The 23,127-nt window shown below is 48.8% G+C and overlaps 8 protein-coding genes across 11 annotated transcripts; 2 read left to right on the plus strand and 6 right to left on the minus strand.

The window, feature by feature from the left end:
- Positions 1 to 63: 63 nt before the first annotated feature.
- Positions 64 to 22,718, minus strand: LOC108029160 (uncharacterized). Of its 4 annotated transcripts, none has more exons than XM_044094750.2 (8): positions 22,311 to 22,718; positions 21,800 to 22,054; positions 3,039 to 3,303; positions 2,725 to 2,900; positions 2,549 to 2,662; positions 2,306 to 2,494; positions 1,912 to 2,244; positions 64 to 1,851 (listed from the first exon to the last, which is right to left on the minus strand). In XM_044094750.2, the coding sequence occupies exons 1-8, from the start codon at positions 22,676 to 22,678 to the stop codon at positions 330 to 332; spliced, it is 3,222 nt and encodes a 1,073-aa protein (XP_043950685.1). In that variant the 5' UTR covers positions 22,679 to 22,718; the 3' UTR covers positions 64 to 329. The 4 variants fall into 4 exon arrangements, with proteins under 4 accessions (XP_043950685.1, XP_016956800.1, XP_050741953.1 ...); XM_017101311.2 differs by lacking the exons at positions 21,800 to 22,054; positions 22,311 to 22,718 and adding exons at positions 19,391 to 19,548; positions 19,692 to 20,071; XM_050885996.1 differs by lacking the exons at positions 21,800 to 22,054; positions 22,311 to 22,718 and adding an exon at positions 19,391 to 20,071 and having other exon boundaries at positions 3,039 to 3,297.
- On the minus strand, positions 3,313 to 5,068 carry LOC108029225 (lysozyme S). The gene has a single exon (XM_050885998.1). The coding sequence runs from the start codon at positions 5,057 to 5,059 to the stop codon at positions 4,637 to 4,639; it is 423 nt and encodes a 140-aa protein (XP_050741955.1). The 5' UTR covers positions 5,060 to 5,068; the 3' UTR covers positions 3,313 to 4,636.
- LOC108029246 (lysozyme S-like) lies at positions 5,953 to 6,486 on the minus strand. The gene has a single exon (XM_017101444.3). It carries the CDS (start codon positions 6,373 to 6,375, stop codon positions 5,953 to 5,955), a length of 423 nt encoding a protein of 140 aa, XP_016956933.1. The 5' UTR covers positions 6,376 to 6,486.
- Positions 7,889 to 8,447, plus strand: LOC108029203 (lysozyme P). Its single transcript, XM_017101383.3, has one exon. The coding sequence runs from the start codon at positions 7,929 to 7,931 to the stop codon at positions 8,352 to 8,354; it is 426 nt and encodes a 141-aa protein (XP_016956872.1). The 5' UTR covers positions 7,889 to 7,928; the 3' UTR covers positions 8,355 to 8,447.
- Positions 13,819 to 14,297, minus strand: LOC108029236 (lysozyme A/C-like). The gene has a single exon (XM_017101433.3). It carries the CDS (start codon positions 14,280 to 14,282, stop codon positions 13,860 to 13,862), a length of 423 nt encoding a protein of 140 aa, XP_016956922.1. The 5' UTR covers positions 14,283 to 14,297; the 3' UTR covers positions 13,819 to 13,859.
- LOC108029210 (lysozyme A/C) lies at positions 15,956 to 16,438 on the plus strand. Its single transcript, XM_017101397.3, has one exon. The coding sequence runs from the start codon at positions 15,978 to 15,980 to the stop codon at positions 16,398 to 16,400; it is 423 nt and encodes a 140-aa protein (XP_016956886.1). The 5' UTR covers positions 15,956 to 15,977; the 3' UTR covers positions 16,401 to 16,438.
- Positions 17,617 to 18,095, minus strand: LOC108029216 (lysozyme A/C). The gene has a single exon (XM_017101410.3). It carries the CDS (start codon positions 18,074 to 18,076, stop codon positions 17,654 to 17,656), a length of 423 nt encoding a protein of 140 aa, XP_016956899.1. The 5' UTR covers positions 18,077 to 18,095; the 3' UTR covers positions 17,617 to 17,653.
- On the minus strand, positions 20,577 to 21,115 carry LOC108027792 (lysozyme A/C-like; the record flags this gene model as incomplete). The annotated part of the gene is made up of 1 exon (XM_017099364.2): positions 20,577 to 21,115. A coding segment is annotated over one exon (501 nt), but the record flags the coding sequence as incomplete, so codon positions are not given.
- Positions 22,719 to 23,127: the final 409 nt, after the last annotated feature.

Here is a 23,127-nt window from a genome sequence, read left to right on the forward strand (position 1 = left end):
TCCACAAATCATTATAGATAAGCTCTGCCTGGTCCGACGCTGCCACAAAAACAACCGTACAACTTTAGTTTAAAAACTTTATTCGAAGAAAAATAATCAATTAGGCTAGACATGAACTACGGAACTAGACTTATCAACTAGATACCCGGTTGAAGCTGCCACCGTAAACCTAGTCTGGGTTGCAGTTATATTGAGATGTTGCGTAAGAAACTTGTTTATAACATATGGGTAGATTTAAATGATCTATAAATACGCTGATCTGATGGGCTGTCGTAACCTAGGAGTGGATTGCTATTGCACAGAAGCTGGAGATGTCTTTCGAGTATCTTTTAGTAGAGGCCGGAGGGCAGGTCCGTGACCTTGGACATGGATCCCTGGGTGTGGGATCGCGACCGCATGGTGGGACCCTGGATCTGTCCACCATTCGGAAGGCCGAATCCCGAGTGATCGTGCATCCGCATGGCCAGGTTGCTGGTGAAGTATATCTGCTGGTTGCTGCGCGACTTCTCCCTTCCGATGGCCGCCTCATTCAGCGCTTCGGGATGGGCGGAGGCGAAGGCCGCCTCCAGGCGCTCCACGTTCTTGGTGACCCTTCTGGCCTGCAGGGCGGCCGAGATGTCGGGCTTGGGATACTTCTGCGGAGTGTTCATGCCGGTCATGAAGAAGACCCCGTTAAATTGCTGGGCCGGCGGCGTGGGCGGAGGAGGAGCCGGGGCCTTGACCTTCACCGGGTGGTGGGGAATCGTCGTCACCGGCGCCGTATCCTGGGCACTCTTCCTCAGGGCCTGCATGGTGGGATCGTGCTCGTCGTGCCGCGCGTTCATGATCACATCCAGGAGCTCCCGGTTCGTGCTGGCATTGTACGCCGTGGCCGTGGCATTCGCCTCCGGCATATCGGGCGTGGGTGAGTCCATTTGGTAGGCCGCCGGCTGATCCGTTTCCGGAGCATCGTAGTCTACCTCGTCGAAGAAGCTCTGCATGGCGGCCAATCGCTCCGCGGCAGCGGGATCTCCTGGCTGGTGCAGGACCATGCCATAGTCCGAACCCTCCTGATCGGAGCAATCGGTGCGTGCCACCAGGTGGGCCAGGGATCGGGATTTCCTCGGAGGCTGTGGTACAATGTTGACCGGGACAATATCCTTCTCCACTGATCGATTGTGGCGCATCTTTGAGCGGGATACACTGCTTGCCTGGCTGCTGATCTGCTTTTCCGCCTCGCTCACAATGTTGTCCAGCTCCTCGATCACATCCTCAATAGTGGCCGCGTCATCCTCATCCTCCTCCGGCACGACCTTTCGCGACTGCTTCGCCTTGGAGGGAAGGACCAAAATGGGCACTGGACTGAGGGAGGCCCCCGTCTCCGAACTGCTGATGCCCTCGTCCTCGTGCTCCGAACTGCTCTGCTTGTTTTTCTTGGGCGGAGGCACCTGCCGGGGAAGGGCCACCGGCTGGTGGCCGGAGGAAGACTCCACCGGTTTGAATTTGGACTGTTGCTGGTTGCCCTGGAGGCGGAAGATCTCGCGCTGGAGCTCGGCACAGCGTTCTTGAAGACGTCGCTCCATGGAGGTCAGCACGGCCTTTTCCTCGTGCAGGATCTGCACCCTTCGCTCCAGGATTACCATTTGGCTACGCACACGCTCCGCATCCCTGGCCTGGGTAATCATCTGGTCCACATCTATGTGCAGTTCGTTGAAGCGCTTCACCTCGATCTTCAAGGCATCCAACCATGGGGATGAGGATGATATGGTCCTGGCCAAAGTGCTGGCATCCAATCCTGCCTGGAAAAGCTCCGCCTGGATGTATAGACGCTGCTGGACGCTCACGGCGCTCTCAATAAAGGTGTTGAGAAATCTGTAGAAGATTAAGTAAAGTTAGCAGTCTGTTCGTGATTTCTCCAGACGATTTCCCTACTTAACACCCGCACACTGCAGCTCCCCAGATCCACCGCCGCTGTTCAGAATGCCCACCAGCAGGCGAAAGCGCACCGGTTCACTGCATCTCAGCCGCAACGTTGACATGGCATCCGACACGGCCGTGTGACCCGCCGAGGCAATCTTCTGACCACCACTGCCGCCGCCGAAGGGCTGGCGATCGCAGGCGGAGGCGAGCAGCTGGAGGGCCAGGATGCGGGCTCGGATGCCCTGACCCGTGGCCGAGGAAGCCAGGGGCATGAGACCCACGGGAGTGTTCCCCAAACGGGCTATGGCATCCAGGGATCGTGAGCAACAGATACTTAGACATTGCCTGGAGGGGATTATGTATTAGGACATTTTCTTAAGATGACTTTGATAGGGATGAAACTCACAGGCAAGACAGCTCATCCAGCAGAGCACGCCGCTGATAGCTCTGGGGATTCCTGGTCAGGGCCAGGGAACTGCTGGCTCCTGGCAAGGGAGCAGGGGCATTGCTGGCCTGGGCCATTTGAATGGCGCGCAGGACCTCCAGCAAGTGGCTGATGCCATCAGCAGGAGTGCACACAAACTCCTGGACAAAGCTGGAAGGAAACTTTGTAAGGAACGGAGATGGATAGGGTAATTATCACGCTCACCTGGGAAAGGAGACCCGCAGATCAGCCCTCAACTTGGTGAGCAAGTCTGTGATAGAGCCAAACTGGCGCAGGGACATCTCTCTGTCATTTTCTGGCGGAGAAGGAATGGGAGACCTACAGGGATTAAGGGGAGGATTAAGGAGTTGGCTAGTAGGATTTCAAGATCCAATCCCTACTTGTACTCCGAGTGTTTGGCTGGCAGGGTGGCCGACCGGGAGGCCTCTTCCTTGGCACTCGGACCCGTGCTCACATCGTAGATGGTCAGCTTCTTGGCCGAACTGCTGGCCTTGATGAACTTCCTCAGCGAGTGCACGTAGTCCTCCGGATTGTAGACAGGCGGACGTTGGTTCTCCTGCAATACACATTTTGTAAAAGATTATTTTCGAATTTAGATTTTGTGTTTTACATGTTTAGATCAAGTTGTTTTCTACGTCTTCTCTTCCCTCTTATAGAATGTCTCCTTAATATGGCAGTTAAGATTACAAATTACCTTGCTGTAGACTGGTGCTTGGGGCCAGCTCTGCTCGGAGCCGCCTATCTTGTAGGAGGCCAGGGATCCGTTGAGACTGCTGGCTCCGCACTTGTTGGTGCCCGAGCTATGGGATCCGCCTGCCTTCTGCGGGGGCATCTGACTGCTTTGACCCTGGCCGGCCATTTCGCACACGCTGGGGGCCATCTGGTGGAGGTGCGGCTGTCCCGGGTGACGAGGATGCGTTGGATGCGGAGGATGGTGTCGCTGCAGTGTCGAGCTGTTGCTGCGTTAATTGGAAGGGGAAAACCAATCGGGTGGAGTCAATTAATGTACGTGCTTGACATGGGAGAACTTGAATTTGCATATATGTTTATAAAAAGTGGTTGGTAGCTGGAGCTGGGAGCTGGAGTTTGGGTCGCCACCACGTAACGCACCGGAAAAACAAGCCGTTAAGTTTATTGAACATTTCGAGCCGAGGCTTATCTGCAGTCGGAGTCGGGGTTGGGTTTTGAGGTGGTTTCTGCGGTGTCTCTGGCTCGGGACAGGTGCCTTTGCGTATATCCGCTGTCAACGACACCCAGATCGCAAAGAGGCGTCTGGCAAGTGGGCTGCAGGCCTGTTTCCTAGCCACCACCGAGCGATCCAATCGAACGCGATTTTGATCTGTGACAGTCGCTGATTTGTATTTCAATTTCGGTTTCTGCCTTCAATGAAAATTTGCATTTTAATGTGCTAGGAATAAGACACTTTCACTGACTGACTAGCCAGCCAGACGAGCTGATCATAACTTCATGGGCTGAAGTTCCCTCTCTCGGGACCCGAGTGCCGTTAAACCACAATGAGGGGTTAACGGTCCACATGTGGCTATGCAAATCGCATATGCCATTGTGCTCGGGCGGTTATGACGTGCCACTCAGGTGGGTTACCTCGACCCAACTCTGCTCTACCCAGCCCAGTCAGTATCAATCAGTTCCAATCAGTCACGTACCGCGGATGCTCAGCTATGCCGGGGAGTGGGTCTGCTTCGATTCTTTCGTCAGGTGTGCCTGGTGCCTCGTACCCCTCACGCACCTCCAGCTGGCAGCCCGACTGACTGGGGTTACCGTGGAGATGCGGTTCCCACAGCAGCCAGACACAAAAACACTTCGATCAATGTCAGCAGCCATTGGCCGCAGACAGGAGAAACTCAAAACTGAAGCCTCGACGGCCGCGCGAACCGTGTTGAAAGATCACTCAAAACAGAAACCAGGAGGCGGGGTGCGAGCTCTCAAATTTGCATAAATCAATTTGTGAGGCAGAAATTGAAAACTGCTCCACAAAACTGGAATTGATAAGCCGTGAAATGGCACCCCGGGCTAATGGCTCCAAAGAGTGCTCTCCATTAGTTGCGGTGGATGTCCAACTGACTTTATTTTGACCGAGATGGTCGTGGGTAATGATACGATGGAAAACTTAAGGTTTCTGAGAAATCCCATATTTAATTCAATTTTTAAAAGACCTATCTTTCAAAGACTTTATAGTTCCCAACCTGTTCTAGGCGCAGTGGATTTTCAACTCTGAATTTTAAAGCGGCAAAGGATTGCTGTATAGTCATTTTATTCGTGGCCAAAATCAGTTTAGAAGCACTCATCGATGGACGGCAACCATCCGCTGCAGTAGTGCCAGACGGACCAGGCGGACCATCCCTGCTGGCTGAGCACCTTCTGGGCACAGCGGACGGAGTTGGTGATGTCGTCCGACAGGAGGGAATTGCAGCTCAGGCCGCACTCGTTGTAGGAGAAGCGGCCGTCGGCCTGGCACCAGTACAGATCGTTGATCTGGAAGATGCCGTAGTCGTTGGAGCCGTCGGAGTTGGCCGGTCCCACCACCCAGGTGCGGTAGTCGCTCTCGTGCTGGGCGATGCAGGTCCACTTGTCCAGCTGGTCACGGGGAACTCCCAGGTCGGACATCTCACGGGCCAGGGAGCACCGGTCCAGGGTACGACCTGCCAGAGCAGGAGCGGCAATAGCCAAGACTACCAGAGCAAAGAAAGCCTTCATGTCGAGTTGTTTAAACAAAACTGTCTGAGTAACTGAGCTTCTGCCATTGGTATTTATGGAAAATCATCCTCTAACATTCTTCGGCCTATCAGCTCTTGAGTTCTAAAGTTCAGATTCTAAACACTCAGAGATAGAAATATAATTAAAAGCCACAAGTTTAGAGATTTAAATAATTCAATGAATGGCAAAACAACTAAAAATAAAACAAAGTATTTTATCAGCAAAACGGGTACATCAAAAGGTTTAATCTCAAAAAACACAAATAAACGAGAGCTCTGGAAGTGCTGCATAGTTTTAGGCTTCATAACATTGTTATAAGTCACTAGGATTTTAACTGGTGATAAGTCTTTATCAACTACCTTGAATTTTGTTTATATTTGGGTTTTCAAGTTCATTGAATTGAGCAGAAAGACATAGTCTTCGGGGCGCTTTTAAATTGATAAGAAAAGAAAGGGAAGACTATTTAGTTCCATAGAGAATAAGGTGATGAACAATAAATATGATAAGTTTTGTATAAGTAAAGGGCTTTGATGTCGAAATCTTAATAAAAGATCGGGGTCACTATTTCTAAAATCTGTCACTTATTAATCTAATGAATGTTTTCCGGTCTTAGAAGGTCTTCCTCTTAAAAAATTAAAAAACACAAAATTCTTAAATCTTATAACTTTCCCCATAACGAACTTTTTCATAAATCCTACATAAAATTAATATTGTATGCTCGTATGGATTCCTTTCTCTATGAAGATTTCGGCATGAGATACATTCTTGTACATTGTGTGCTGATACCTTTTGCACACTGTTTGTGTGGCGGCGGAATAGGGGCTGAGCTATTCTAGGAAAAAAAGCACTGGGTTTTTGCAATCGTTTTATTGTAGTTGGTGGTCGAAATCAGCTTAGAAGCACTCATCGATGGACGGCAGCCATCCGCTGCAGTAGTGCCAGACGGCCCAGGCGGACCATCCCTGCTGGCTGAGCACCTTCTGGGCACAGCGGACGGAGTTGGTGATGTCGTCGCTCAGGAGGGCATTGCAGCTGGTGCCGCACTCGTTGTAGGAGAAGCGACCATCGGCCTGGCACCAGTACAGATCGTTGATCTGGAAGATGCCGTAGTCGTTGGAGCCGTCGGAGTTGGCCGGTCCCACCACCCAGGTGCGGTAGTCGCTCTCGTGCTGGGCGATGCAGGTCCACTTGTCCAGCTGGTCTCGGGGAACGCCCAGGTTGGACATTTCACGGGCCAGGGAGCACCGATCCAAGGTACGACCTGCCAGAGCAGGAGCGGCAATGGCCAGAACCACCAGAGCAAAGAAGGCCTTCATGTCGAATTGTTTGAACAAAACTCTTTGACTTGCTCGACTTCTGCCCCGGGTATTTATGCAAAACTAGACCCCCAACTGTCTTATGGCTATCTGTCTTTGGGCCTAGAACACTCGAAGGTGGATATATAATTAAGGTTAACTGACTTAAATACTTAAATGCGGTGCAAAGCAACCTGTCAGCCGAGCGGGTGCAACAGAGGGTTCCATCTCAAAGAACACAAAGAACCCAGTCCTCTGCGAGTGCTGCATAGTTTTAGGCTTTTCGCCAACCCAATGGAGGTCGCAGAGCTTTCGACTGATAAGCCACTATCACCACCAACCCCCTTGAATGTAAGTGTTAACCGTATTTCATCATCGCTCGGCTGTTGAAGTTCATTGAATGCAGGAGAAAGGTAGAGACCTCGACGCGCCTTCCAACTGATTAGCATAATTGCTGTTATATCAACAATGGCGATGAATTGGCTTAGAAGGGGCTCCCATTGGGGCCCGTTTAGTTCGGGTGGCCGAAAAGTAAGATGGGCTCTGGAACCGCCCAGTGGTAATCCATATGATTAATCACAGCTTCGGACCGGCCGTAAACCAGACCACCACCGGGGGCTAATAGCTGCAGTCAAGTGGAGCTGTTTCGCCATTAGGCCCGCGATTCCCAACTCCACCTCAAAGTCGGACATTAAACTTGGGGATGGGAATTCGTCTGGGCCGAGAGAAAGAGCCGCAGCCCGCTGTATTGCAATTTCCAGACTCGAATGCCTCGAATGCCGCACAATGAATAACGTTGAATAATTAGCCCCCACATGCAACCCCACCCGAGTTGCGTGAGCAGGGACCCACCAAGACAACACAATGCCTACTGTATTAGAGATAAATATTTCGGATTGCTGATGGAAGACAGACTTCAAGCAGCTAACTTGTGGCGAATGGATCTCTTACGCACAAAGACCTGAGATACGCTTTATTCCGACTTATTCAATGCGCGCAGATTGTCTGCTCGAGTGCGAAGAAACTGAGGGAACTGCCATATCTGGACGCTAAACGCTTCCGTATATTTTTGGGGGTATGCCACTCGAAGTGCCTTTTGCTGGGCATGGAGATTATTCGATTTATAAGTGTTTAAAGTGTTTTGAGCGGGTAGAGTTGTAAACAAAAGATAGGTTGACGTGGGTAATCCAAAGAATACAAGTTACATTTCTTTTTTTAAAGACATTACTTATTATACTGCTTCAAAAGAACAGAAATATGATTTCTCAGATGACTGTTCTTCTGAATGCAGATGATAGAAGCCACCCAAAAATCTGGAATATGTTTGCTGCATCTATATACTTTATGGAACATTTAATGTTACGGAAGAGTGGATTTAACTGGCGGCATTGTATGAGAAAGCCACCTTATTTGCCCCTCTAATGATGGGTAAATAGTACTGATTGCTCTTTCCGAGTAGTAGTTCTACAATATTGAATCAACTGCGACGACTGGAGAGCTCTCTTCTTGGGTATAAATATTTCGATCCCGAAGATGGAACGATCAGTGAATAATTGCATCTTGCTGTGGGCAAAATGAAGGCCTTCCTTGTGATTTTCGTAGTCGCTCTGGCAGCAGTCGCCTCCCAGGCCCGAACGATGGACCGCTGCTCCCTGGCCAGGGAGATGGCCAATCTGGGGGTTCCCCGGGACCAGCTGGACAAGTGGACCTGCATTGCCCAGCACGAGAGCTCGTACCGCACAGGCGTGGTGGGTCCAGCCAACTCGAACGGATCCAAGGACTACGGCATCTTCCAGATCAACAACAAGTACTGGTGCAAGCCGGCCGACGGTCGCTTTTCCTACAACGAGTGCGGTCTCAGTTGCAACGCCCTGCTGACCGATGACATCACCAACTCCGTGAGATGTGCCCAGAAGGTGCTGCGCCAGCAGGGGTGGACCGCATGGTCCACCTGGAAGTACTGCAGCGGCTCCCTGCCCTCGATCAATGATTGCTTCTAAAATCTGTCAGATCTTAATCCACCCAGAACAAGTTTAACCCAAAAAGAAGAGCTTTATCTAACTTAACATTAAAAAAAGAGTTTCTTTAAAGTACATTGCAAATATTTTTTAAAGAAAATATCATTTATGTTCTTCGTCTGTGGCCATTCCAAAGGTTTAATCTATCTGCCAGGATCTAAAATCTCATTCATTTTTTCGATTTTCCCATACTTAAAAACACATTTCCCTCGAGTGCATTTGGCTGGTGGTCTCTTGGCCATTGCAAAACTGTCTCCAAATGGAAATAGGAGAGCCTTTTTGGCCCGACGGGCGGCGAAAAGTGAAATTTTATATAATGGCCCCACATAACAGAGTCATTATGACAGTTGGCCCGGCCAAAGCGGCTGAAATCTATTAGACATCACTGCAGGCCGGCGAAGCGGAGCTTCAGCAAATAGCAAATGGTAAATGGCAATTGGCTGGTAAACAAGTTAATTTAATTTCCAGGCATAAAACAAATTACGTATGAAAAGTCGCCGTTATCGTGGCGTTTATTTATCATGCCCGCCATGCTGGTACATATATTTCAGCCTCGTTGAAGAGCCTTAATGTCTCTGGTGGCAAGTGCCAACGGACTTTGGCTCGGATCGAAAACAATTTCGACTCAATTACATCTACGGCAGAGCAGAGACATGATGTAGGTCTATGGGATTGCCATTTGCGGCTAATCGCTGCAGATCAACTTTGCCATTTAGAGTTCGTTTAGGCCTGGCCAGATGGCAAAAAGTCGGCTAAAAGGCAAAGACAAGTTCGAGTCGGGGAGCCCAGAGCCTAATGTATTAATTTGTAGCGCTATTCTCAAGGGTGTCGGTTGAATGACATTCCTTGAATTGGATTAGAAAACATAGGCCACGTACCAGGGTTTTCTAGCCACCGCAAACTTTCCCAATCAAGGCGTGTTCTCGGCCAACACCATTTCGGACAGCTCATGAAATTAAGCAGAATTAAGAAAATTCCGTGGAAATGTGAAAGTTTCTCTTCTCGCCTCAAGCCGACACCTTGCCAAATTGTTACACAAGCCGCTGAGACACACGAAAAGATATATGGCCAAGATCTGACTATCTGAAAGCCAGTCTTTGGGATCGGATGTGGGTTTACGTGGTGGCATTCATTCGCCGACGATGATGCCAGAGATTAAGTCACCGCTGACAGGCAAAAGTTCTCATGGCAGTTCCATTTCTCTCCTCGCCATTTGCATTTCTGTGTTGTTTGCCATTTGTCTCCGGTCTCGGCTGAAATTTACCCACACTCACCGGGCCGAATGAGATAAAACTATTAGGAGAATTTAGCAACCGACAAAGCCGGAGAGAAATGTGGCCACTTTTCAGCTGTCAGAGATCTCTCCAAGAGATCCCGAACAGATTTCCCAAAGCTGTCAGCTCCCTTGAGCTACGATTCGAGATGGCATCGCCCATCTCCGACTCTTGTCATCTTTTGATTGTGCTCTGGATAGTGCAGAGAGAGAAAAGCATTACCAATACCATAAAGATTTTCTTTTTTTTTAATTTTTAAAGATATTTTAAAGAAAAATCGAAAAGAAATCACAGAAAGCAAAAGCGTTTTAATAATCTATAATAGGGGTGTCTGAAAGTATGCAGCAGTATATTTTAAATACAGGATTCTGACGGATTCATTGCGTATAACAAAGTCCAATATATTATTGCCTACCTTTAGAAAGCTTTAAAAGATAGTTCAATCTCTTAGCTTTTCTTTTATTTCGTAGACTGCAAAACTCTGATGAATTTTAGTCTGCAAAAACTGTTCCCTATCCTAGCCGAATTTTTCCCCAGTGTTCCGCCGACTGTCATGCTTGACGGCTTCGCGCTTGACTCCAAATTAAAATGGTTTTCTTCAGTGGGTTTTTGTTTTTGGGAACAGATTTTCCACCGCTCATTACAGTTTTCACTGGGACTCTTGGGCCGCAGATGGCAGTGGGCCTGCCCGCCTGAGGTTATGTATCAGCAGGCCCCAGCTGTCAAATAATATAATTAGGGTTTATGTTTCGTTGAAACTATATCGCAGCGGGGTCTGCGAGTCTCTGGAGCTTGCCTTTTGACACAGTTGCGTTTCGGTGCTGTCGCAGAGAAATGTCTATAATTTGTGAGCCGCGTTTGCGACAGGTAATTGGTGCCGAAAGTGGCTCAAACCGGGGGCCAGAGCAGGTGTCACTAGCTGACGACGCAGTTGGCCTGCCATTGACAATGGCTGCTGAAGATCATGTTAACCTAACCGGGCGGAAAGTAGTAATGCGATCGTTTGGGGATTGTGCAAGTTCAGCCAGGGCCTGAGCACCCACAGAAGACTCACCGTGCCTGGAAGTCACAACGACTGTGGTCACATGTCTGGTAATCAGATCCTGTCCAGCTTTCGCGCAGAACATTCCAGATCACTCAACCGATCCCAGGTAATCTCGTCCACACACTGTTGACTCCGCTAAACGGGGAAGCCAACTGCGACGATGACGATCAGAATTTGACTTCTTCCATTCTTTTTGGGGGAATATCAAGGAGCTCGTGCGCTGATAAAGGTAAACCCCCGGCGCTTTTCAGAGATATCCACTATCGGACCAAGCGATTTGTGCAATTTGAGGCATCGGTTCCGTGACCATACGCCAAGTGGAAAATTGCCGAAGATACGTCGGCCTGAGGGGCACCATTGATAATTTAATTACGCGGAGTTATCTCGAATGGAAATCGGTTGGTTTTCGGACAGCCCACTTCCAGATTTCAGACTTTCTACTATCAGTAAATATCTCTCAGATTTTCTAATATCTTAAGATTTGTTCAGAACTATATGACCCATGACTTCAACATTTTCCTAAGTTTCTTACAAATATCAGTTGACCCAGAACTATATTTCCCCTCTTTAGTTTATCCAAGCTGATCCGTTCTATCTTCCTTATGAATCTCTTGAAACTCAGTACACCCACAGAAGTTCGCACTTCCCAAAGGGTATTCATTAAGGTCTGTATCCAGTAACCCGTTTCCCAAGCACCTTCTCCCGACTCCTGCAGTCGTCATCTACTGCCATCCAGACCAATTAGATGGGCCACAAGCCGAGCCACAGTGCGGTAAGATATGTCGGTTCCAACGTCGGGCGGTTATCTGTGGACCATCATAACTTAACGCTACAGTGACTTCCAGCAATTGTTTTAGCCTGACCCACGCAATGTCGCTCCAGAGGGCGGCGAACCTCAACCCGGGGGCAATTACTTATGCACTTCCAGGCCCGACTTGTGCTAATGTGCTCAGATTATAGGAAACACTCAGTGTGCCCCCTTTCTCCGCCATAGGAAACCAGGAGAGGTACGAGTATAATTTTCCGGTCTTTGGTTTCCTGCTTTGTCTTAGGCTGCTCCTCAGCCGATCAGTCCCACAGCACTTGCTCAGCAGAGGGTCTTGGTCGGTGCGTTTCCACCTTTCCACTTCCTTTGGCCAGTCTCTGGGTGCCGTTCCCGTTCTAAGAAGTCGAAGTACGTTTATCACCAGAGTGAGAGACGGGCACTTGTGTAATTTATTGCCCACTGTGCTGGTCGGTGGCTACATTAAGAATTCATTGACCGGTCCAGCTCAAAGTCATCGGCCTGTGGCGAGGCGAACAGTGGAAGGGTGGAGGGGCCGCAGCTCTTTCTTCGATTTTCTCCCATTGGATTTAGAAAGTGTGTGGAGAAAGAAAATCAGCCAAAGAATCTCGAAACCCATGGAGTGTTCAGAACTGTTGCCCTACGAACACAAAGGAATATCTGATCACTGCTGTTGAGCAAGACCAAACAAACATGGCTTGTAATGACCTAATATATCAAGAACTAAAGGGTATCAGCTTAGGTAATCCCAAAGAACAGGGGAAAGCTTTGGACTTAATCCAAGTTGATTGAGAACCAAGCAGGCGTGACATGTAATGACTTAATATATCGAGGTCTTCAGTGACTAATTCTTAGAGACCAGAAGAACAAGGCAGATCTTTAGCTTAAATCTGTAGTTTATTGACCGTAAAAGAAAGCCTTCATGTCAGGCCGGGAGCTTTTATCGCAGAATTCTTCCGTGTTAAAGAGTTATCTCGCCCATGTAGGCCGATATGGCGCTACCTTTTTCAATAAGGGTCTAGTCCTGATTAATCAGCTGATATGGTATTGCGCAGTATTTTCTCATTTTTGGAATAAACAAACTATGATAATCAAGTAATGGTTTGTTAGGTAAAATCAATATCAACACCGCTTCCTTACAACAGCATGACTTTACAAAATATATGCAATATGATCGATAGTAAAGTCAAAGTTTATTTTTAAATTTAAACATTTGGCTTTAACCAAAACGTATTGATAAGATACCCACAAAGGCACGCGCAGGAGTAGCTCGGGGATTTTTTCAAGATATTTTCATTGATAAATGCAAGGGCTACATTTGGCTATCTATCATTTTATACGATCTCTTCTAGACGGTCTGTAACCTATTATTTATAAAAAGTATATATAGGCCATGTCACTTAGGCTTGTTCTTTTTTATTTCTTTAACTTATGTTATTCATTATTTGTGCCTTGTAAGCATTCACTTAATGCTGTTTCTATGCTGGCAAATTTCAAATGAAGATGATTCAAGGAAGAAATGCATTGTTGATCTTTCGGATTTCACTTTCTCTCAGCTGAAAATCCGAATTACACCCAAGGCAACGAGATTCCAATCGACAAATAATTGCAAAACGTGTGCACATTTTTTTATATTTTTCGTGGACGCCCCAGGCTTGTAGTCATTTCTATAATCGGTATGACATTATTGTTTTTATAGCTTGGCAGTTTTCAAGTACATGAGTCGGAAGTTTGGCTCTGAGCCAGTTATATTTAAATTTAAAATTATCATTGCCGCGTTCTGCGCTCAAGAGACACCAGTTTGACTGGTTTGGTTTGGGACTCCGTCGAAAGACAAGTCCAAGTTGAATGGAATTATAATGAGTTAACCTAGGTGGGGTTAGTTTTTGACTTTGACCCGCTGACAGTCGGCGCTACGAGTTTACTTTCTTTGGGGAAAACGCTGCAAAAAGCGACTAGCTGATTTTATGGCAAGCCAAAGCTTATAATTTTGTTTGTTTTGAAAATATTTATTTTTTGCTTACATATATTTATGGCTTTTGTTTTGCTAGGGCGATACTTTCAAGTTGATTAGCGAATTCCAATAAAATTCTATTCAACAACTTAGAAAGTGAACCTTCGCAAAGTCATCAATCGTAAAGATCAACATGCTATATTTTGGGTTGTAAAAGAGAAAATGTTTGGAGAAATTTAAATTCAGAACTGAAATGTCTTTTAAGGGAACTTCCAGTTACCCAATTTAGAGAGTTGAGAGTATAAATAAAGAATTTTTACTTGTAACCCTAATCAACTCCTAATTGATGTCCAACCTTCTGCTTTTTTAAAGAACATACGGTTTGGGGATTCGGTTTTGTGAAATATATTTATTCAGGACAAAGGTCGGCTTAGAAGCAGTCATCGATGGACGGCAGCCATCCGCTGCAGTAGTGCCAGGTGGACCAGGCGGACCATCCCTGCTGGCTGAGCACCTTCTGGGCACAGCGGACGGAGCTGGTGATGTCGTCGCTCAGGAGGGCGTTGCAGCTGGTGCCGCACTCGTTGTAGGAGAAGCGGCCGCTGGGAGGAGCGCACCAGTAGTAGTCGTTGATCTGGAAGATGCCGTAGTCGTTGGAGCCGTTCCAGTTCTCGGGACCCACCACGCCGGTGCGGTAGGAGCTCTCGTGCTCGGCGATGCAGGTCCACTTGTCCAGCTGGTCGCGGGGAACGCCCAGGTTGGACATCTCCCTGGCCAGGGAGCAACGGTCCATGGTGCGGGCAAAGGCTGGGGCGGCACAAGCCAGGGCAACCAAAACGAAGAAGGCCTTCATGATTCCAATTGAAACTGATGCCGAAAGGGAGAGTAGACAGTGCTTTTATAGGGCCGCATTATCTCAGCCAGCACATCCCCACAATGTTAGTACCTCAAGTGCTCCCAGGCACTTTCCTTATCGCAAGTGCACACGAGACATTTAATAACTGGCCATTCAAAAGGCCAGACTACTTATCAGCTACTACTAAATGGTCTAAATGGTCTGAAGCCGCTCCTTTCGAAAAACATAAGAGTATGGCCGTTTAGTTTAACTAGATTAGCCTCATCTCGGGCAGGCCCTTGGGTTTTAGAGCAAGTTGTGTTCATTTTTCAGCTTAAACGCGGTCTTTTTCCAGCCATTAACCTTGTTAGCATCTCCGCTACCTGTGAGGTGGGCAATTACGAAGAGTCTGCAGTGGGCAGAAGCCCACTTCGGAGCTCTTGAGTGAGCTGTGTCTAGGTATTGAGAGGCTCAGAGCTTAGGCCGAAAGACCTGAAAGAACTCTATTTGGTGCGGGCTGGCACATCTCTTGTAACGGGCGTGCGTTCAATCGTAAAACCACTGGCTCTTCAGAGCCCCAAGGCTACCACACATCATCAGCAGTCACAACAACCTGGCTGCACATGGCTTTCTCGGCGGATGGAGTCGGACTCAAGTACCGACTCCATCTTCAGGCCTGACTCCCCGCCTCTGACTAACGACCCGGCCACAAGTATGCAAACTGCGGGCTGTTACATTAACCCCATTCGCGACTGGGAGGAGGGGCCTTTAGCGGTACTCCTTGGGGTTACGAGTGGGCCTGAATCTCCAGGCGGCTGAGCAGGGGCCCACATTTCCACGGATTTCTGCGATGCCAAGAAAGTTGTTAACCTTTCGCGTGTGGCTAAAAGCAAAGACAAATGACGAAGGGCTACTGCAGAGGTATTTTTCGTGGAGGGGGGAGCTCTATTCAGTTTGTTAGGGCTCTCCAGCCTGCCAGCGTGACCTTCTTAGAGTCCCATGAATTATAGATGAATTCATAAATTAATGCTAATTTGTGAGCGAGTGGAGCGCTCTGTCTTCAAGATGAGTGGTCGATTCTTTTGTCGGCGGAGAATGCTTATCACTTTTACTTTTTGCTGATTTATAGAGTCGCCGCTGAATAACTAATGGCTTTTCTCTGTCCCCGAAGTGTGTCACCTAACAGTTCTGACCAGCAAGAATTTTCTGACCACCAGACCAGACCTCATTGCATATGCATGAGTTCGCCTCGGAACTCTGCGCCCGTGGAGCTTACAATCGACCCAGGCCAATTAAACCTCATTTCCATACCGATCGTCGCTAATTGTCAGCCAAACTTCGACTTGAGAACTGTTAGGATAATGGCCAAGAATCTCCAAAGGTAAGAGGCCGCCATGGCTATAGCTGTTCTTCCCCGGGGTTAACAGTTCCCCATCCCACTTGAGGTAATTACCATCACATGAGATAAAAATGGCCGGCGTCAGAGGAATTTGTAAACAAACCATGCTGATAAGGCTGTCCATTCGGAACCCTTTGGATCCCTATCATTACATTTTCATCGCCAAATGAAGAGCCATTGACAGCCCAATACGCTTATCACTCAATCACAACTCAAGTGCTTCTATGCTTTGAGTGATAAGGTTCCTTGCGAATGGGATAAAAGCGCCCGCTGCGAGGACCTCGCCATCAGTTTACTTTGGTATTCAAATCAAAATGAAGGCCTTCATCGTTCTGGTTGCCCTGGCCTGTGCCGCCCCAGCCTTTGCCCGCACCATGGACCGTTGCTCCCTGGCCAGGGAGATGTCCAACCTGGGCGTTCCCCGCGACCAGCTGGACAAGTGGACCTGCATCGCCGAGCACGAGAGCTCCTACCGCACCGGCGTGGTGGGTCCCGAGAACTGGAACGGCTCCAACGACTACGGCATCTTCCAGATCAACGACTACTACTGGTGCGCTCCCCCCAGCGGTCGCTTCTCCTACAACGAGTGCGGCACCAGCTGCAACGCCCTCCTGAGCGACGACATCACCAGCTCCGTCCGCTGTGCCCAGAAGGTGCTCAGCCAGCAGGGATGGTCCGCCTGGTCCACCTGGCACTACTGCAGCGGATGGCTGCCGTCCATCGATGACTGCTTCTAAGCCGATTTGACCACGAATAAAATGATTGCTTAAAACGAGTTATCCTTCTTAGTCCTTCCTTCCTGAAGAGTACTCCTATCTTTTCTCTAAGAGCATTTTCCTCTTGATCCTAAGAACGTTTCTTCTCGAATTAGGGGAGCGTTTGGTGTGCCTTTCTTGGAGATTTCACTTTTAATATGATAAATCTATTTTTAGCTTGATTTTTAATTACTTCGTTTGTTTGAAATACTTTCCAATCTGAACAGAATATGCCTAATTTAAGATTGCCTATCTTACTGATAGAGCCATAAATATCAGCGCGCGGCTAGAAACTTTAGCACAGCCAGCACAGCATAAAATATATATCTTTTCTCCGGTAGAAAGTAAACTTAATGCTTCGCCTGACAGACAGCTAAAAAATGACAGCGGGTCAAAGCCAAATAAAATGCAATCGCAGACAAATTCATTATAATTCCAATCAGCTTCGACTTGAGGCCCGAACCAGTCAAACTGGTGGCTCAATGACTCTAAATTTAAATGTATACAACAAAACTACTGGCGAATAATGCAAACTTCCGTCTCCAGCGCGAGAGAACTTAAAAATCGGCAAATACCATAATGTCATAACGATTATACAAATTTTTGAGCCTAGGGCCGCCTCGGAATTGAGCTCACGATAGGCGATTATTAAACGAATTCGAATTTTATGGCCTTAGGGAACAATTGTGGCTTGGAAGATATCAAAATTAGGAGAAAGCTGGTCAAAACAAAGGAATTAAGCTTTAGTTCGTCTTTATTGCGAATCAGCGAAACGATCTGAGATCTTTTCCCCAGTGATTTTCGGGATTGTTTGTATCAGGGATAGTTATAAAATTAAGTTAACCATTTGCCTCTGTAAGTGATTTACTCTACGTTTGTCCGACTGCTGTTGCATACTATGCGTGTGGCGGCAGAGCCCTAGTAGCTAAAAATCATATGTCCACAAAAGAGGGAACCAACGATCACAACCCTTTATATAGATTATTTTGACTTAATTTGAAAAGACTTCGATCGCTTTTGAAGTCAATGACCGGGACTTATAGTTCGAGAAGAAATGTTCCGAAAATCAAGAAGAAAATACTCTTGAGAGTGAATGATGAAATAGAGATAGTGGTCTAGATGTTTTTTATGAAGACAAAAGTAGTCTTACTTTTTAGATCTATCTAAAGAATGGTATATAGAAAGAGAAGGATAACTTATTTTATGCAATCATTTTATTCGCGGTCAAAATCAGTTTAGAAGCAGTCATCGATGGACGGAAGCCATCCGCTGCAGTAGTGCCAGGTGGACCAGGCGGACCATCCCTGCTGGCTGAGCACCTTCTGGGCACAACGGACGGAGCTGGTGATGTCGTCGCTCAGGAGGGCGTTGCAGCTGGTGCCGCACTCGTTGTAGGAGAAGCGACCGCTGGGGGGAGCGCACCAGTAGTAGTCGTTGATCTGGAAGATGCCGTAGTCGTTGGAGCCGTTCCAGTTCTCGGGACCCACCACGCCGGTGCGGTAGGAGCTCTCGTGCTCGGCGATGCAGGTCCACTTGTCCAGCTGGTCGCGGGGGACGCCCAGGTTGGACATCTCGCGGGCCAGGGAGCAACGGTCCATGGTGCGGGCAAAGGCTGGGGCGGCACAGGCCAGGGCAACCAGAACGATGAAGGCCTTCATGATTGAGACTGATGTGGGATCCCGGAAAGCAGGGCGCTTTTATAGCCGGAAAATTATCTAGCCAGGGTGTTATCTCTGGAGTATTTTAATCTGGACGTGTCGAAAGGAATCGCTTCGAAATCAGCCCATATTGATAATTCGGCTGGAGCATTCGATAATATGAATGAAGTGTTACGAAAATTCGCTGGTGAATCCCCGGCAGTTGGCAGTTGACGTCAGGTGGGTCCACCTGCTCTGGACGGATGCAAATCGGAGGAAGCAGCTTTTGTGATGTGGTGCGGCGGTCTGTTTGCCTGGCCAATTGGCCTCTGATCGCAATTATGGCCCCTGGCCCATTGGCTCCAATTAGCTGGGGTCCAACAAAGGGCCCGGAGCTCAGGGCCCGCCGTTCCATTATTGCCCCAGTGCGGTTACCCAATCCCAATCCCAATCCGACAATTGCTTCATTTGTCAGGGCCCGTCAAGGTGTCCAACATCTGCTGATGGCCCGGCTAATGCGGCTCTAAAGCGCTTTTCGAAGAAGGAAGACTAAGCCAATGCAGAAGGAGGTGCCGAAAAGAATGTCTGATCGCGTGAAGAAAGAAATTTCTTTTCTTTTTCGGGCAAGGCTGAAAGTAAGTTGGCCATTCGCTGGGTTGCGTGTGGGGAGCACCTACTCCTCCCTTCGGACCTCGGACCTCCAGACCGTGGCCAATGCATAAGCTGTTTAACAATTGTTAAATCAGACCGGAACAGATTTTCTGTAGCCCGGCATACACTCGCTTTTTCGTTTTTCAGTCGCTTTTTGGGCCTGCGCCTGAGTCGCTATGACTGTTACTTATTTATTTACAAGCTGGTTTCTTTTGTGGCCTCTTCTCTGTCTTCTCGCATCTGGACAAAGTGGCATTGTTGCTCGGATTGGGGCTGCTCCGGGGACTTTGAGGTCTCGTGCCGCTGCCAATTCAATTTTCACTTCAATTTTCCATGAGTACAGTTAAACGTAATTTGTTTTCATGCTTTTATAACGCACACGCACCGCGTCTCATTTTTTCTCGGGTTCTTCTTTCTCTTCCTCGACTTCTCGAGAGTTTCTCTCGAGCTGGTGATGGCTGTGTGGGCGTCTCAGTTCAATGTCAGAGCTGCCCACACGGGGACTTACATATCTAGGTTTGGGCAGCAGAGGAGAAAGAAAGTCGGGGCCCATTAGCATACGAGGCCCAAAAAACCAGAGGCATGTCCCATCTAGATCTTGACCAAGTCGGTCGGCCGAGCGAGCGAAGTTAATGAGAGCCTGACCCTCTGACTTAGTTGGCTCGGTGGGGAAAACTGGCTTACCTATTTTGCCTGTCCTCGCCGGAGAACCCGGGTTCCAGTCCAGGCTCCGAAATCCAGGTACAGCTTATTGACCCGATTCCGAATTGGGCCACTGCAGAACGTTCTCAAATTCTACGACGACGATGGTCGGGATCCAGTGGGGCCAACTAGCGTCCGCACTGCACTTTGCGGCGTCATCGAACGGGGGGCATAAATCGAGGAGATGAGATTAGCGCGGAGCAAGAACCACTCTTGTTATTATGGTGGATGCTGCAATAGGCCAGTTGGGGCCAGTTCCAGCCGGGTCCAGTACTCGTTTTACCGTTAGCAGCAGAATGCACTCCACTCGCGATGCTGTTGGCCCAAGAGCGGAGGGGTTGGGGCTGGGCGATGCTGCAGGGGCCCGGGTGCCAATACCGCACTTTTCTATCCAATCAAACTCGTTTCTTCCGAGAATACACAATAGGAAAATTCATATCGCGTAATCGCCAGCGACACTCGACGCTGAGAGGCGCTCGAAAGGGGAGTTCACTACCGTTCCGGCTCGGAGGACCCTCCTTGGTTGCCTCGCGATGATCGATCTGTCGACTGAACTTGGCTAGACCTCTGGGACCGTCTAGCTAAGCCATCGATCGTCCAATTGCCAGCCAAATCCGAGATTCAAGCCCGCTTTCTGCGCTCTACACGTCTGTCTCGAGCCAAAGTCACGCACCAACTGATCCCAAGCCGAAGACTTGGCCTGAACCCAAGACGAGTTTAAAAACCGAAGTCGCAGTCGCACACGAACCAGAGTGCGGAGAAGAGAGCGAGCTCTCCCGCCGACCGGCTGTATAAGACCCCCTTTATAAGACCCCGCTTGCGCGCAACGGTAGCAACTGCACACCTCCGAATTAATGAAGACGGCCAGGCGCCTGGGGGAATCTTCGCTTTGGTTCTCGGAGCACGACCACAAACTGTGATTAGTCGCAATGTGCCTATCCAGAGCCCATTAGAATCGAGCGCGATTTAGCAGGGCGAATGTTCTTACCAAGAAATCGAAATTAATGTTTACAAGTGGCTTACGGTAGGGGTCGTTATGGAAAAATAGTTGGCTGATATATGCCAAGAGCTGGGACTTTGCAAGACCCTAAGGGGGTTTCAGTAAATTTTAAAAATATTATGAAGACTCTACTGCCACATAGTTTCAATGGAAAGTACTAAGGAGAGGTGTTTCATGCAATCATTTTATTCGTGGTCAGAATCGGCTTAGAAGCAGTCATCGATGGACGGCAGCCATCCGCTGCAGTAGTGCCAGGTGGACCAGGCGGACCATCCCTGCTGGCTGAGCACCTTCTGGGCACAGCGGACGGAGCTGGTGATGTCGTCGCTCAGGAGGGCGTTGCAGCTGGTGCCGCACTCGTTGTAGGAGAAGCGACCGCTGGGGGGAGCGCACCAGTAGTAGTCGTTGATCTGGAAGATGCCGTAGTCGTTGGAGCCGTTCCAGTTCTCGGGACCCACCACGCCGGTGCGGTAGGAGCTCTCGTGCTCGGCGATGCAGGTCCACTTGTCCAGCTGGTCGCGGGGAACGCCCAGGTTGGACATCTCGCGGGCCAGGGAGCAACGGTCCATGGTGCGGGCAAAGGCTGGGGCGGCACAGGCCAGGGCAACCAAAACGAAGAAAGCCTTCATGTTGACAATTTTTGAAAACTGATGTCGGAACAGGGAGTGCCTCGCGTTTTTATAGCCAAATCCTCGGCTGATAGCGGGTTATCACCCACACGTTTACTGATACCAACTCCATTTCTGCGCAGCGAGCGGTTATTTTAATTAAGGCATGCCAATTTAGCACAGCCTAAAGGGTCTATGTGCCAGCCTTTTAAGCAGAGGCGAATCCTAGCACTCCTTAATATAATAGATAATGAATTTCAATGGAGATAGTTGGGACTCGTAGGTAATTCCATTATATTAGATCCGATAATGTTGTGTCAAATAAGAATTCTTAAGTCATATCAGTATCAAATAGGCAGTATGGGAATCCCCCTGGACTTTACAGATAGCACATATCTGCGTTAGCTTATAATATGAAAGGATACCATCCTTTCCTCGAAACTATTTTTTCTGATGTTTAGAGCAAGATTATATTGTAAATATGGTGCAGAATTTTAAAAGACGGCCACGAATTGCAATTGAAGATAGATAAATCAATTTGAATAAATGGGCATACGCTTTTTGTAATAAATATCAATAAAACCAGCTAAGCAGATTATTTCTTTGGCTGTAATACGATACGATATACGATACGATATTCAGCCGAAATGCAGGCAACACTTTTATGTTGCGTATAAAGTTTTGGCTTCGCTACAGCCGGAAAGTATGCAACAAATTCACTGCTGACAAAAGCTGGCTGCCGTGGCGTATACTTAATCTTAGTCAGTGTTTCTTTCTGCTCACCTGTCAACAACAGAGTTTCCCGTCTCGTACATGGAGTCCAGGGAGTAGTCGTCGCCAATGGAGCTGTAGACATTCGTCTGCGTCCCGGTCGTGCCCACGTCGCAGTAGCTGCAGCTGCAGCCGGAGTACTGGGAGCAGAACGAGGAGGCGTCCAAGTCGGTGATGCCAATGGAGCACTCCTCGTCGAGGGGTCGCGGCTGCAGTTCGATCTCCACGGGGGCCTCCTTCTGGGGGGACTCCCCTCGTTGCGAACGACTGCTGGGGCTCACACATTAGTAAGGGTGTTATGACACTTGCTTGGGCGTTATGACTCTGGCTTTCAAGTGGGTTAGCTAACCCAGTACATTTACCTACTTCGCTACCTGTTTGATTATAATACAATCTATCTTTTAATCTTTAAACTCTCAATCTTTCAGTTCAATCAGAAATATTTTATTTTTTAAACAATCAGCTTCAAGCCAGTGTCATAGCGCCACAGCGCTTTCTAGATCGATGCCAGACTGCAGCTTACCTCTTGGTGCGTGAGTCCATCGTGTCCATGACCACGTTCCAGGTGCGGTGTATCAAGTAGAGCAGAAACAGCACCCTCGACGTCTCTCCATTGTGCGGTGTTGCGTTGTTGGACGCGTTCTGGCCGGCTCCCAAGCAGCTGCTCGAGCCCAGGCGCTCCTGGGTGTCTTGGGGCTTCCGCTGGCTCTGCTGGGGATCGCAGTGGTGCGGGTGGCGGGCGGGCAGGGTCTTGGAGCGGTACTCGTTCTGCAGGCAGTACTCCCGCTTGTGCTGCTGGTAGCGCCGACGGGTGTTGAACCTGGAGTTGCCCTCGCCGGCGGCCCCCTCCTCGGCGGTTATGTCCACGCCCCTGCTGCTGCGGTTGCCCATCTTACAAAGTCGCGGATCGGCGGCCGTCGTCAAACATTGCCTAATGTGACAGGGACATAGACAACACATGTTAGTGGCATTCGCAGGCTGGAAGTGTGCATGGATGCAGCGACGAGTATCGCAACTGACACAGTTCTCCCAACCAGTTTGCCAATGGATGGCGCAGTAAAAAAGTGAAGTGGCCAGCGGAATCGGGTCAGCAGCGAGTTCTTAAACTTGGTATTGGGGTCGCCCCAGAACAAATGCCTGTAGATGGCTCCTCGGCTGGCTGCTGGTAATTATGATAAACCATACAGCCATTGGCGAAATGATGGATCGCGTGGACCAGTTTGGACATGATCCTGGACAGCCAGATGGCTCCTCTGCGAGGCGTGGAGGCCGTCATTCTCGGCACATCTAATGGCACGCTATCTATCATCCGAACAGATCCAGGCCAGCCGATCGGCAGG

The sequence above is a fragment of the Drosophila biarmipes genome, chromosome 3L (genome assembly GCF_025231255.1).
Source record: "Drosophila biarmipes strain raj3 chromosome 3L, RU_DBia_V1.1, whole genome shotgun sequence".
NCBI classification, from domain to species: domain Eukaryota; kingdom Metazoa; phylum Arthropoda; class Insecta; order Diptera; family Drosophilidae; genus Drosophila; species Drosophila biarmipes.